Below are 16,091 nucleotides of genomic sequence, written 5' to 3'. Positions count from 1 at the left end.
GGAAGTACCTTAAGAATTTTGTTGATCATCAGTGAGTGAATGAGTGAGTGACGAAATCGGGGTATTTTAGATATCAATAAAATCTAAAGTATAAGAGCTATGCAATTGAAACTTTAGAGGTTTATTAAGTCTACCACTGACATTATATCTTGAAAATTTTGTTTATCTGGTATAACCGAAACTCAAGTTATGAAGGTTCAAAAATACGACGAAGCGCTTCGAGAAAAGGTAGGTAGTGCCCTTGCGCTTGCGCTTCGCTTGGCTCGTCTTGGCGGGGGCACTACCGTGCCCCCAGATTTTTATGTTTAATGGAAAAAGTGATCGCTAAGTGCATACTTATAGTTTTTAAATAGGACTTGTAAATTGTATTCTTACTTATGTATTTGGGAAATCTTACACTTATGTATTATAAATGCAAAAGTTTGTTTGTGAGTTTGTGTGTTTGTGTTTGTTACGCAATCAAATCATGGAACAACTCTTTGTGTGATGCACAATGTTGTTTCGAGCCTCAGTGGCATGTGCATGTGAAATTGTATTTTTTTTTATGGAATAAGCCAGTAAACGAGCACCGTGATGTGTTGCCGGCCTTTTGGGGGTTAGGAATTTAAGTGTTTTTAAACGCACCCACAATACAGGAGAAAATCCTAGTGAGGGGCAACGTTTAAAAAAAAAGAAATTAGGAGTCAAATCAACGTACCTAATGTAAAACATTACATTACCTAATTACTAACAAAAAAATCAATAGCCTACACTCAAAAGAAACCAATTCACATCCTCATTTCACATACATAGGTTTTATTCAATCCAATATGTTACAAGGACAGCGAAAGATCTCGGTGATACAGGATGATTCGCAGAACCGTGTATACAGGGGGCTACTCATTAAGGGGATCAAAAGACCAGACTGAAGTCAATTTATCTACCGGACAGGGCTATGAATATAACATTGCAGAATTCAGCTGCTGGCTTTGGTCTCGACTATGAATAAGGTATTTTATTCGTTCCTTTGGGTGCTGTTCTGTGTAGGAGAGTGTTTCTTTGTGTGTGTTTGTAGGTGTGCTTGTGTGTAGGTTTTATAGTTCTTAGAAATATGTTAGTTATAAATTGGAGTAAATAATAAAGGTAAAAATACCAGGGGCTTACTCTTGAATCCGATTCCGATCGATCGACATTGATGCGCGCGGGTGCGTTTACAAACACAAATATATATATATGTCACTGTCGAGTGCATATCTGCTACAATTTATGGATCTCTGCACAAAACAAAGGTATAAAAAATAGCACCGTGTTGGAATTTAAGCCGTGACGTAGCCGATTGCCCAACTGTTACGTCAATCGTGGCTAGATAAAAAATGGTGGAACGTGAAACTACAATTTGGAACAAGCACCTAGCTTACCTGACAGACAGACTGACGGACAATTCAATTTGACTTCTCAAATTCTAATCTACGCTTATACATAAGCTGAAGAGTTTGTTTGTTTGAACGCGCTAATCTCCGGGATTACTGGTCCGAATTAAATAATTCTTTTTATGTCGGATAGTCTAATTATCAAGGAAGGCTACAAGATATAAAACATCACGCTATTTTAATAGGAACCGAGTAGAGTGGGTGAAACCGTAGTAATTAGGTAAGGATAAACTGAAATGAAACTCGCAGGAGTAGCTAGTTATAGATAGGATTGAAATAAATGCTTTGACTTTGACTTTGGTGAAATACTGACATTCAGCACCTAAATCTAGAAGTAACTCAGTCTACCTCAACCAAGACCAAGTTTAAAAAACAAATAGCAGACAAAACAAATCAAAAGTACCTATGATTAAAAAAAAAAAACAAAGTGTAACAAAATAATGTACTTTTACTGTCAGATATGTACTATATTTCAGTTATTTTAGAGATTGACATGTAAAAGTGTTATCTTGTAAACAATTTGCAAAAATCAATATCATTAATCATCATCATTTATTAAAACGCTATTCAGTAAATTCAATGGAAACTATAAATATAAATTGAATTCTATAACAAAGCTTAAAGATATATTACTCTCTTACAAATAACGACAAAGGATTACAATCATATGATACTCATACATATGAGATTAGAACTATAATATTTATATAAATTCTAAGAAGATATGTAGTAGAAGTTTCTATATTGCAGTTGTAATATTTTATTCAATAATTGAAGTTTGCATTATACATAATATTTACATATCTACATAATATGTAGAAAGGTCTTTCGACTTTATTTAAATTGGTTTCTATTTTTTAATAAAAATATTTAAATCACAATACATATCTTTTAGATTCAATATGTTTCAAAAGTGTTTATATGTATGTGAATTAATTGAAATAAATTCTTTGCCTGAGACTTACTTTTATCTCTTTAATGAGAGTTAAATATTTATTAATATGCTTCAATATGTCTATGATATTTTTCGTATAGAAAGTACTTCAAATTATCTGTCAGTTAGGTTGATAAAAGTTTATAATACATTATGAAACAAACGCTTAATACAACACACAAAAATGAAATCTCTACAATATAAAACGTCCTACATAAGTATATTATCCAGATAAACGTATCTTTTCGTTCCATAAAAGGATCATTTACCAAGCAACTCAATAACCCTATAACTTTAGTCTGTAACATTAAAACAATTGAAGAACTGCGTAGGTGTCAACCCACGTAACGTTGTTTCAAACGTTTTTTTTTTTATGGTATAAGCTGGTAAACGAGCAAACGGATCACCTAATGGTAAGCAATCGTCGCCGCCCATGGACACCTGAAACACCAGAGGCGTTACAAGTGCGTTGCCTTTTGAGGGTCAGGAATTTAAGGGTTGTTGGGGAATTGGGATTGGGAAGAGGGTAATTGGGCCTCCGGTAACCTCACTCACACAACGCAAACCTTGTTTCACGTCGGTTTTCAGTGAGGCCGTGGTATCACTCCGGTCGAGCCGGCCCATTCATGCCAAAGTATGGCACTCCCACACATTATAACTTCGAGAACGGTTATTTTGGGAGTAAGATGAAGAGTTAATACATTGTTGTTTTAAGACGTTGGTTTATAAAGTTTGAGAATTAAGTGCTGTTATTAATAGACTTGATAAAATACAAATGTTTCATGCGGTTTTACTTTCATCGTCGTATTATCTTCATAAACGACGATGTGTTTGAAGTTTCATTAAAACTGAATAATTAATTCATTATAAAAACTTTTCTGTTTTTGTTATACCAAACATATATATTATATTACTAGATGAAATGTTTAATTAGTAAGTATTACAATTACAATGTTGTGGTAGCCCAGAGATTTACGATGCTCGCTTCTCAAAACCTACCAATGTGACTTTTTCCAAAGTCATATGTTCTTTTGTCAAGATTACTTAGACACCACTGAAAAACGGTGAATAAAAACACTGAAAGGAAAACTGGGCTTTATATTTTCTAACTCGCCAACTCGCATTGAGCAAGCATAGCGATTAATGCTCAAACCTTCTACGGCTAAGAAGAGGCTTTAGTCAGCAGTTACCACTTAAAGGCTGCTGATGAATATAAGTATTAAAGTTGAAATACTTTATTAGTATGGATTGCAATAACTATTAAAATTTTCATTATATCCAAATCTTTACGTATCTTATGAAAAAAATTGTATTAGATACATACCAAAGCAATCCAATTTATCAACATTTTCTACCTTTATAAATCTCCTTACATTATTTTATTTCTCCAAATTGTAACGTCACCTTCGAAATGTATTTATGAACGAAAAAACAAAAGAGTAAATGTATGAAGATAGAATTTATCGAGTTATCTATTGTGAAAAGAAATGAAGTAAGAGAGACATATTTCAATTCGCAGATAGAAATGATATTTGAAGTGGTAGATACAAATCTGTCTAAATGTGTTAGGCTCGATTTCCAAGTCCGTTTTTTGAAATTTGCTTTTGTGAGAGGAGCCTAATTGTGTTAGACTGTGTACCGGGGCTCCCCGAGACTCAAAGCAGGAGAAAGAACGAGGTGGTTCCTCTCGCCTCGCCCAAGGCTGGAAAAGACATTGGATGACTTTCTTCGCTAAAAAAAAATACATAGAATGACTTACGCTAGAAATGGTCATCTAGTAAGTAAGTAAGTGACATTGGAGTCATTTATTTATTTATTTATTTAGAAAAACATGCATAATTGATGTTTTGTTGTCAATACCTAACGCATAACTACCTACACGCATCCAATATTTAGCAAAAAACATACCGGCCGAATTAATAGAACCTCCTCCTTTTTGGGAAGTCGGTTATTAAAAAAGCACTACTATATATTTGAATGGCTCATGCATAGTTCCATAGTTATTCATTCCAAATATTTAACATGTCCATTTGAAAGTCTGTATGTATGAAAAATAAAAGTATATTTCCATGTACCATGTATATTTACATAGTTATTCATGTTATTTGCTTACGGTACATAGTTTCAAACAAACTTCTACTATTATCGTTTAGTTAAACATAATATATAAATGCTAGTTCCACACATACTGACACAATTTGTTAGAAATATCTATTTTATTTGTTCAAAGGAAAACTTTTTATTTTCTATTTGTATAATAAGTAGAACAGTTTGAAATGTATTTTTGTTGTAGTTAAGTATATTATATTGCCGTAAAATGACGCCAGAATATAATATAATTATCACCAGTCCTACTCTTTCCGTGCATGTCGTATAAAGGACACACTTAACAAGCACCGCTCCAACCCAGCAATTAACTTTTCATTTAAATTTGAACTTTAAAACGTATGTTGTATGATATATTTCTTAACAAAAAAGCTGGCTGAGGGTGGCTAGCACGCGGTTTTCTTGAGACGTACCTGACACCCTGGTTACTGCTCGCTAGTCGCAAGTAAAATATATCATCGCATCACGCGCTTGCAGCTCGCAGTCGGCGCGCCGTAAGCACGCTTGCAGCTAACGATAGCCAGAAATTAAAACCACGCCGTGCTTGCGCGGAACCGAAACAGTACTTGCTATATGTGTGCGTGACTACATTTGACAGCGACGGAGCAGCAACACTCTCTGACAAACTTGAACTTGACACCTGTGACTCCTGTGGTATTGCAGGTGTCTATGGGCGACGCTGATCGATTACCATCAGGTGACCAGTCTGCTCGTTTGCCCTTTATTCCATAAAAATATAACATAACTATGCTACTATACACTATTTACTACTACACTGGGTATAATATACTAGGTAGTATATTTACTACCTACGTTACAAACGTGCAGTGACCCCCCACTCCTGCACTGCACAGCTGTAAGGAGTCGTAAACATGTGCGCTTTATATCAGGCTTCACTTCAAATGTACTGCAGTTTATTGGGTTCATACTCCGGGCTATATTGTTTTCTTTACAATCCTTAAGTAGTGTAGGAGTGTAGGGAATTTTATTTATGTTACCTTTACTAGGGGCTTATTGATTTTAATAATGTACCTCAATATTTTTTCAATTGTGATATTTCAATAGACTTATATAGCCGTTTTCACTAACCACCTCTAAACCATATTTAAATGTTACTTAGCATGACGTAGTACTTAAACTAACCCGTTACTGGTCCTATTAGGTGTCACTTAGCTTTACTGACTGACAGACAGACTGAGGGATACTGCAATTTGTTTCAAAAGTGCCTAAGTAAGGATTAATTGAAATAAATGCTTTTAAATTGACTTATAGGTTTTGGAGCTGCGGACTACGTAACGGGTAACCGGGGCTCCGGCTCAAAGCAGGAGTAGGAACGGGGTGTTTTTTAGACAGAGAGAATTTGACACCCAAGGCGGGAGAAGTCATTAGATTTTTATCTCCTTAAATAAAATATTTTTCTCCTTAAAAAAGTGTCACGTTAAATGTCATCTATTTCAGCATATAGATTTCTTTTAGCAGAGGCTGGTGAAATCGAACATGAGTGTCTGTTACCAACAGATTCACTCACTCCAAACCAAACCTCGCTAGCGACCATTAAATCAAACCTGTCAATTTGTTTTTACAAGTAAAAGTAAACATAAACATTATGTCATCCAAAATCAAAGTATATCCTTGACTCCTTTGTGTATGTACCAACGTGACATGTGACGTCACTACTCCTGTGTAGTAAGTATATATGTATAGGTAGATATAATATAGGTAAGTGTAGTGTGTATGTAGATAGATATAACATAACTACTACATACAACTAGAATAATTATTATATATGCATAATATGAACAATAGAATTTAATTAAGTAATGACATTTCATATTGTAATTTAAACCTATTTGTACGCCGTAGTGCCAAACATGACTGTGCTTTACCACATTTAACCTACCACCTTTTTTTGAGGGGGATAATCATCCAATGACTTCTCCTGCCTTGGGCGAGGCGAGAGGTAGTGTCAGACTCTTACTGACTAAAAACCACCCCGTTCCTACTCCTGCTTTTTGAGCCGAAGCCACGGTAAGCCTGAATTGTACCTACCACCTGCATGTAACTCATGTTATGACAAATAAATGATCTATCTATCTATAAGTAATGATAGCGTCAGTAACAGGTACCCGGGAGCCGTGATACTCTCTGATATTATTGATAAGCTGTCAACGAGTGACGCTTCGTTATCTGTGGCCCACACGATTGAAGTGTCTATGTTCGAAATGGCGCGAAATTACGTTGTTGTTTACGAGTAGTTATCTATGGTTGTTTGGTAAGTAGTCGTGTTTTGTTTATGGTAGAAGTGTCAAGGTTTATTTATGATAGTTGATTTTTATTATAGACGAAAAAGAAATGAATGAAGTAAAGTGTCCAAGTCGATTTTTGTTTCGGACATGGGAGTTTCGGTAGGTTCCTGTTCCTTATTGGGTGGGAGGAAACGCCCAGGTGTCATCACTGTGAGGACCGCCCGGAGGACACACATGTAATAACTGAGCTGTGAAACTATGTGACCGTGTCCATTGATACTAAGCTATGTAGCTGTGCAAGTAAGTAAATAGATAATCGATGAACAAATCAACGGATGATATCATAAATCCTACATCGCACGTATGAAGTTTACATACGAATAAACATGGATAGAAAATTCCAACGAACAACAGTTGGGCAGAAAGTCCGCCAGACACGATCGCCTCGCCATTCGGAAGATTCTTCTTTTCTTAGGGCAATTTACTCTCTGTCGCCTAAATTGTATAGCTGAAACTACTCTCTAACTATAAGGAAAACGAATTTACTAATAGTATAATACATCCCTTAATATACCTTACCTTTTCCTTCAGAAACTACCACCAAACCTTCCTTTTCATAATAATTGTCATCGATACCATTCTGAGAAATATTTTTAATAATAAATGGCTGTCTCCTAACACCTGTGTCACTGGCCAGTGTACATAGGTATAGCCAATACATGGCTAAAAAACGAACTATAGATAACCAGTTTATAATGGTCTCGCTTTCTAGCATCTTTCCTCACATTCGACGGTCAGATTATACTGGTTTTGTATAGCTTCATGTGTCGCCATGTTTACCTATATCTGAATGATTCTATGCTTCGTTCAAACGGAACAGGTGACGTCATATGCCTCGTTTGCATTACAATAAGAAAATTCGGATGTAGGGATGTAGGGCTCAAAGCTTTTTGTCCGTCATTGAATTTATTTCAAGTAATGCGAGTTATGTGTCGTTTCGAGAATGTATTGTTGTGTTCTGGGCTCTTTTGTGAAGTAATGGATGTTTGGGATACGTGTTTTTTTTTATTGAATACTAAGATTGTGTTTGATGATAAATGATATTTATTTCTGTAAATAGTTTATAAAACAACACTTTTACACGTCAATATTTCAAATAGTTAGATGAGGCCGGCATTTCCTATCTGAGAAGAAATGCTGAAACAAACTCAGAGGTCATAGTCTATTTTAAAGTTTAGTGAGTATAGCTAATAGCTCTTTATAGGTAACTACTTATTTTATTGGGATTAAAACTTGTTCACCAGGTTGTGATCTATTTGTGGACTAAATCTAATCTCAATGGGTCAAGCGGTTTCGGTGTGATTACAGTCTTGACAAATATTATACTGTTTGCAATAAGTATTTACTTTATTTGAATTTATTTTAGTTACTCCTTCCCAATCTTTCCAAACCTCGATTCCCCAAAAACCCTTGAATGCCTAACCCCTAAAAGCCGGCAACGCATTTGTAACGCTTCTGTCGGTGTTCCGGTGCTCATGGGTGGCAATTGCTGATTGCTTACCATCAGGTGATCTGTCTGCTTGTTTACCGGCTTATATCATAAATTATAAAGCCAGGGCCTGTCTATCAATCAATACTTTTATTTCATAAACCTTGTTGCTATCGTATAATCAATAAGCAAGTATGTACGTCAAAGTTATTTATCAAAACTAATAACTGTAGCAACTAACTATAGTTGCTATAAAAATATAGACAATTCCCACGCATATAAAACTTTATACACTCTCAAGAAAGCCTTAAGCCTTACTGGAATTAAAATTTCAATGTATAGTAGTAGGTTGGTGCAATAAATGCAGTTTCTCATCCGAGCGCTCCACAATGCAATATTCTTTTTCTCTATTACGTCTTGAAGATGTGCCGTGTTACTAGATTGCTTTTATCTTTGTTTTCAATGTGTTATTGTGTTTATTTTCTAGTGGTTTTTCTTTATTGTCGTCTAAATCACTTTGGTTAACTTTTGACTCAGTATAAATCGAATATTGTGAATCACTCTCAATCAGATACAGGGGCTTTTTTTAAGGGGTACTCTTGAAAGTCATTCAATGATTTCTCCCGCCACGGGTGAGGCGAGAGGGAGACCGGATTGGATTTGAGAGTATCTTCTTTACCTATTAAGTTTATACAGTTTGACATGGTCATAAATACGATCCAAATAAGTACTGTAATGAAAAAAGGAAAGTTACCAAAAGAAGAGATTGGAGTCTAAATAAATACGCGTCTCTCTTAATTAAACTTTTACGTTAATCTTGTATTTCGCTACTAAGTTTGTTTCGGTGTTCTTCTTCGGGGTTCTCTCTTCGAAAAGTACTTTTTAACGAACTGATGGATCACTCGCTGTAAGCAATCGCCACCGCCAATGGATACCCGAAACATCAAAGGCGTTACAAGTGCGTTGCCGGCCTTTTGGAGGTTAGGAATTTAAGGTTTGCTGGGGAATCGGGGATTGGGAAGATTGGGAAGAGAGTTATTGGCTTACTCAACGCAACGTTGTTTCACGTCGGTTTTCAGTGAGGCTATCATTTCGGTCAAGCCGAAGCATGGCTCTCCCATATTTACCTTGTTGGTTAAAAAAATATTAACAGCTCCGTCTGATATTTACTTTATTAATGTGATGTTTGTTTTGTCCACAGCAAATCTGGTGTGACAATGAGGCTGGTGGTGCCAGGGTGTGTGAACGACGCGCGCAGCATACCGGCGCTGCGCGTGTTCGTGCTCGCGTCCGCCATGGCGCTCTATCTCACTATGGGTGAGTAACACAAAGACCTTTTGATTCTCTCTCTTCGACAGGTAGGTTCGACAGGTCTAATAGGGATGATGACTGGGTCAAAAATAAATTATTACAACTTTTCAATACAATAAAATATTCAAAAATAATCACACTCTCATTCATAAATTTGATGAACTACTTAATTTTCGATTTTTCTAGCAAAATTTCTAGAAATAAGTCTGCTATTTGACGTAAAAATCTGATGACGTCATAATAGAGTATTTCATACAAAGTTCATAGAAAATATCGTTTTTGACGTTTCGAAAAAAGTATTGAATTTGACTAGTAGGAAACATGCCTATTGACGTTCTTATTTACAAGTTAAATTAGATAAAGCCACTCGATCTATTTCGACCAGGTGGCATTGCAATTCTCTTCTAAACCTAACTGAAAGATGGGATAGTTTAGCAATCAACGTTGATCTAAGAGAGTAACATAGCCTATTAAAATCTACTGCCTAGCTGGTTACCGGGGCTCCGGCTCAAAAAGCAGGAGTAGGGGTGATTTTTAGTCAGTAAGAGTGACACTCCCTCTCGTCTCTTGGTAGTCATTATTCTACGCGAACGAAATCGTGGGCTACAGCTAGTTGCCAATAAAACGAAAATATTTTCATGTTTCATGAACAAATTATACATATCTACGATTGAAAGCAATTTTCCTAAGTATGTAGTTACATTAGCAATATTAACCTTGCATTACATTTTATTCTACTTGCTGCCATTTATTATTTAACGAAGTACAAAGTTGCTGCGTCTCAGACCTTAATCCCGTGACGGCAAATGTGACGCGGGTCTAGACACCACATAAAACAAACAACAAAGGTAATCCTTAACCCCTTAAGTTTAGGTTTTTTTAGGGGGAAAATCATCCAATGACTTCTCCCGTCTTGGACGAAGCGAGAGGGAGTGTTAGACTCTTATTGACTAAAAATCACCCCGTTCCTACTCCTGCTTTTCGAGCTAGAGCCCCGGTAAACCCACTAAGGTATTCCGCAGCCCCAAATCAAGCATCAGTCTTACAGGACCCCATCTGAAATTATACATATCTACGATTGAAAGCAATTTTCCTAAGTATGTAGTTACATTAGCAATATTAACCTTGCATTACATTTTATTCTACTGCCATTTATTATTTAACGAAGTACAAAGTGGCTGCGTCTCAAACCTTAATCCCGTAACAGCAAATGTAACGCGGGTCTAGACACCACATAAAATAAACAGCAAAGATTACCTTAACCCCTTAAGATTAGGTTTTTTGAGTGAGGAAAATCATCCAATGTCTTCTGCCGAGAGGTAGTGTCAGACACTTACTGAGTAAAAAGCCACCCCGTTCATTCTCCTGCTTTTCGAGCCGGATAACCGGTAACCCGTTAGACAGTCCGCAGCTTAAGTTTAGGGTTACCAACTCAGTAACCATTTTGAAAGTTCATCAAAAAACGCGCGATAACGCGCGCTTACACAAAATCCCAAGAACAGCTGCTTTTACAAGAACAAAGTAGCATTATACAATTGTGTATTTAAAAATAACTTAAAACAATGTTTGAAGTTTTTCATAATTTTGTTTGAAATGTTATAAATCTCTTCATTGTTGAGAAGTTCCCCGTGTTTCGTATTTCTTTTGCAAATTACCTTTTGATATCTTTGTTGTGTTCTCGCGTTTGTTTTGAGAAAACCTTCGTAACTTTATAATCTGTGCATTTATAATTAATCGCTCAGTTGTTTCTTTGCGATATTCTTACCTGTGGGCGTTCAGTTGTTACCTACTGCAAAATAAAGAATTTAATTATACGACAAACATTCTTCAAAAAAAGAGCGTATTTCTTTTTGAAAGGCCGGTAACGCACCTATGACTCCTCTGGTGTTGCGTGTGTCCATGTCCATAGGCGGTGCTGGTCGCTTACCATCAAGTCCGGTCTGCTCATTTGCCCGCTATGTTGTCAAAAAAAAAAACATATTAGAAGAATACGAAATCAGTTACCCCATACTAAAATTTACTCCTAGGTCGTAGGTGCGTTTACAAACATACAAGTTTACATACAAATGTCACCCAGACCCGAAACAACAATTTGTTGACCACACAAGGGGAACTCGCTACATGTTACACGGCAGCCGTTTACCCAACCAATGCACCAACCATGCAGTCATACTTGAAAACGAATATTTATTTAAAAAGTTGTTAAACATCGAGATAGTAAATTCACATTTTATTTCGATTTATCTTCTGACTGTGCAGTTAAATGTTATTTCGTATGAGTACAATTTTATCTGCAGAGTGGACGCACTACTCTTGAATATCACATTATGCAGTGCAGATACTCGCTGTATATGAGAGCCTAATGTATTACTGTTACATGACTAGAATAAAAAGATTCTAAATCAGATTGCATTCGTTTAAAAATCTAAACACAACTATATTCGTTTCTGTTTACAAAAATACGAAAAAATAAAACCTTTTTGGTTCAACTGAGATGATAAGGATTTATTATCTGTGGTATTCTTTGCGAGTCATATAATATTTAGATATTAGTAAAAGTTGGTGTCTTTTTTATGATCGTCTGTAGGTTTTCTTGTTAGTTAATCTGGTATTTCGGGTGTCCATGGGCGGCGATGATTGCTTACCATCAGGTGTACCGTCTGCTCGTTTACTTATTACATAAAAAAGGTAATTGAATAAAACAAAATTGAAGAATGATAAAATGCAGGCATAAAATAAAAATGACATAATCAAATATAATAAAAAAACTAAACAACAAATTTTTAAATTGCGTTCGATTTTTAAAACCAAATGATAGATAATTCCAACATCAGCCAACATGGCCGATCGATCGATCAAATCCTCTGTAATCGTTTGTCTATTAAAATGAAGTGTGGCGGGCCGTCAGCTTAAATAATAAATAGAAAAACATTTCACACAACTTTGCCAATGAAAGTCAAGTCATATTAGTCTGTATTTATTCGGCAAACTGCTTTAGATTGAGTGTGGTTTGATTGTTTGGTCCATCACAAATTAATGAACGATGACTGGCTAGCGGGTAATCTCTTGCGCGCAGATACAACGCGTCCCTACGGATTATATGAACATTGTTTTTGTTTGACGCTAATATTTACGTTTTACTAATAATAAAATATACTTGGAATTTTACTATTACTGTAATTCAAAGACATGTTTCTTGGGTAAAACGGTTAAAGTGAATTCCGTATTAGAAAAATTTTTAAATTAAGTCTAGAACATTATTACCTTCATTACATGTTATTTAACTACGGTTCCAAAATAAATGGAGTATTTACGTTCTATACGTATAATCATTGTTGTCTTACTTTAGAAGAAAACAGTTTCTTTCTTTTTTATTACTCTCCCGATTATCCTGACTAACACCTACTGTGATATTTACTTATATTATTTATTTCTTATTTATGCACACATCTAAACTTATCTCTATACCTACTTTTTTGACAACGTGACATGTAGGTATGTTGTGTATCTTATTGTATGTTCCTATGTAGCCGTTTAACGCCGACAAAATAAAAAGGAATGAAAATTACTAAAGGACTGTATAACATTCTGTCAAACGAGTTTGGAAAAAAATGGCGTGTAGCTTATTGGGTTTTGTTAATAGACATGACTTGTCTGATCGATGATGTTTTGTGTAAACTAGGTTGTAGGTACCTACTTTTAAAAATAATTCATTTTAATATTAATGAAAAGATCTGAATAAACGGGGATTAGAAGGAAGGAGATGGTTTAGAAGAGGGTGATTCTTAAAAAAACACAAAAAGTTACCGAACGTCATTAACCTCAAGTAAAAGTTAACAATTCTGCCGATTAAAACACAAAATTGGTTGGTTTCAATAAATTAACCTGTGACACTGCTCTCAACCAATCCAATAAAAATAAGGATGATAATAAACTACCACGATGCTTAATAACGCGAAAGAATAATTATTTGTTAAATAAAAGTTAAAGTTTTTTGGTGAAACACCCAAAAACACATAAAATTCTTGTAAAATGTAAATACGGGCTAAAATACCTGCAAATAGATAATGTATTCATAAAAAACGTATTTGAAATATGATCTAACCTTTTTTTCTTAGAACGTGGCATTTTACATTTTATCAACAGATTCAAATTCAGAACAAGATCGAATTTTAAAACGAAATTATCGTCAAATCGTGTTGTTGAAGCTTGCAGCATCGCAATACGATCTCTGATAGCGAATATTGCGATTGTATTACAATATCATTTTACATTTTTTTATATTTTTATATTTATCCAATATTTTTTATAAATGCAATTTTAACATGTTTTGTTTTTTATTCTCTACTTACACAAGTCTTGAATAGTAGTTGAATAGAATAGTAATAAATATACCTATATAAAATTTATTGAGTCAATATCGTATCACACATTCAAGTACAAATCCCACTACGGTTGTATTATAACTTTCGAAAGACATACTTTATTAGCTTATCGAGTTCCTCGTCAAATGGTTACGCGAATAAACCGAAAAAACAAAATTAAATCCCACTATGATATTTTCAGATATTTTTCCAGATTGAGTATATTCGTGTTTGCCTCAGTTATCATGAATTAAAAACTTAAAATTGTAGGCCAACACTCAGGTGTTGGCCTACAATTTTAAGCCTTTTTTATTTATTTTTTATTTTAAATTTTATAATTTTATACGTAAGCGTGTTAAATAGAATTTTAACACTACATAGTGCTTTCATCTCTAAACTATAGATGCAATTCTTACATTTGGTAATTTATTCATCTGTTTGCACAGGAGCGTCAGTGTTCCAAGCCATCGAAGGTCCCCTGGAGCAGAGCATCGCTGAGAAGCTCGACCAGCTCAAGGCACAGTTCCTTCAGGACCATCCCTGTGTCACGGGTAAGTAGAACATACAGCTTTAATTAATTAAAGTTTATAAAGAGACAGCGTGTAAAAATATTTTTTTAATCGATATAAACTATTGCTTGACTACAATCCCACCTGATTGTAAGTAGTGATGTAATCGTTGATGGTGAGGCGCACTAGTTAAAAACCGACTTCAAACATGGTATATTGGTACTAAGAAAAAAAAAGAATGATAGACTTCTTCTTTTTCTGTGGACGTCCTAGAGGACGTCCACAGTAGGTACAGGTAGGTACATACAGGTGGGTAGTAATTTAATATCCCATATGGAATAGATTCCATATGGGATATTAAATTACTACCCATTCATTAATAGGTTAGAGACCAAAGCCATATGTATATTATGCACACAGTTGAATAGGGTAGATAATCAATTTTTATTTTAATGTCCGTCTTGTACATTATTTTAAAATATTAAACACGTATTTTTTATTTTCTTACGGAAACAAGTCCTTTGACGATGTATTGATTTGAAATATCGCGTTACGTCACCTCTAGGTACATTTTATACGTAGAAATGACGCATAAATTGCTCCCACACCTAAACTTTGACTCGTTTTATCTAAGCATTGTTATCTTATACATATAACAGAATCCTATTTTTCATTACCTAACTGACAGACTAAATAGTTTTTAAATTTTCATACGTCATTATCCCTATTGAGAAAAACCTTCTCCTTTTTTAAGTCGGTTAAAAATATTTTTCTGACATGCGTTTTTTTAGTTAATTAATTAACAGGATAAAGTTGGAGTATACTCAACCAACGAGCTTGTACTCGTATGAAAAGATTGTTGAATGTAGATTGAAGAGAAAAAGGTATGGTAGAATCATGCTAATTGGAGTTCCATTGTTCTACATCTACTCGTACCTCAATGGGGACAGGCATGACGACATGTATGTAGAAACGAAAAAAAATAAAAAATATTGGTTAATTATTGAAACTGAAACAATAGACGTAGTTTGAGATCTTCTTGTTATAAAATATACACATTAAACAAATATTCATTATGAAAGATAAGACTTTTCACAGTAATTAGAGGGCAGTACGTCATCAGTACGATCTTTTTTTTACGTTTAACGAGATTGAAACGAGAGCGCGTTCGGCGTTCTGATTGGGCGACTCGAATGAACCAACCAATCAGAGCGTCGAACGCGCTCTCGTTAAACGTAAAGCAAACTCGTACTAAGGGTACGGATAGTTTACATATTAGTTTATTTACCTATTTCAGTCTCACGTCAAAATCCACGCGCTCAGATTTACGTCAAAATCCACGCGCTACTAAACGTGTGGGGTTAAGGGCCATAGATTATAAATAATGATGTAATTCCCGCCTTACGTAGGAAGCTAAAGTCTAGATCTGTGATCAGAGTCAGATCGTAAACAGTATAGACAACGATATAAGGCTGATAATAATAATCTAGTGACTAGAGAAATACATAGGATGGACTTTGTTACTTATAACAATATGTAAAAAAAATGTTAAGCCCGTTCAGTCAAAGTCAAAGCATTTATTTCAATTAATCCTAAAGTTGTCCGTCAGTCTGTCAGTGAAACTAGGTGCTCGCTCCAAAATAGCGGAAGAATAATTGAGTTTTCCATTCACTTTTCTAGTGTTGAAGCTATTTGTTTAATGCACAGCAGCACCAACATGTAT

The 16,091-nt window shown here is 35.1% G+C and overlaps 1 protein-coding gene across 1 annotated transcript in view; it reads left to right on the top strand.

Annotated features, from left to right (window-relative positions):
• Positions 1–16,091, top strand: part of LOC118276158 (potassium channel subfamily K member 1) — a 95,745-nt gene that overhangs the window by 47,923 nt on the left and 31,731 nt on the right. The window contains exons 2-3 of the mRNA XM_035594371.2: positions 9,386–9,501; positions 14,306–14,410. Coding sequence (XP_035450264.1) covers positions 9,402–9,501; positions 14,306–14,410 — 205 coding nt within the window. The 5' untranslated portion in view covers positions 9,386–9,401. The remainder of the gene's footprint in view (positions 1–9,385; positions 9,502–14,305; positions 14,411–16,091) is intronic.

The sequence above is a fragment of the Spodoptera frugiperda genome, chromosome 31 (genome assembly GCF_023101765.2).
Source record: "Spodoptera frugiperda isolate SF20-4 chromosome 31, AGI-APGP_CSIRO_Sfru_2.0, whole genome shotgun sequence".
NCBI classification, from domain to species: domain Eukaryota; kingdom Metazoa; phylum Arthropoda; class Insecta; order Lepidoptera; family Noctuidae; genus Spodoptera; species Spodoptera frugiperda.
The sequence above is the reverse complement of the archived record's forward strand: the minus strand, read 5'-3'. Positions and strand labels throughout refer to the sequence as shown.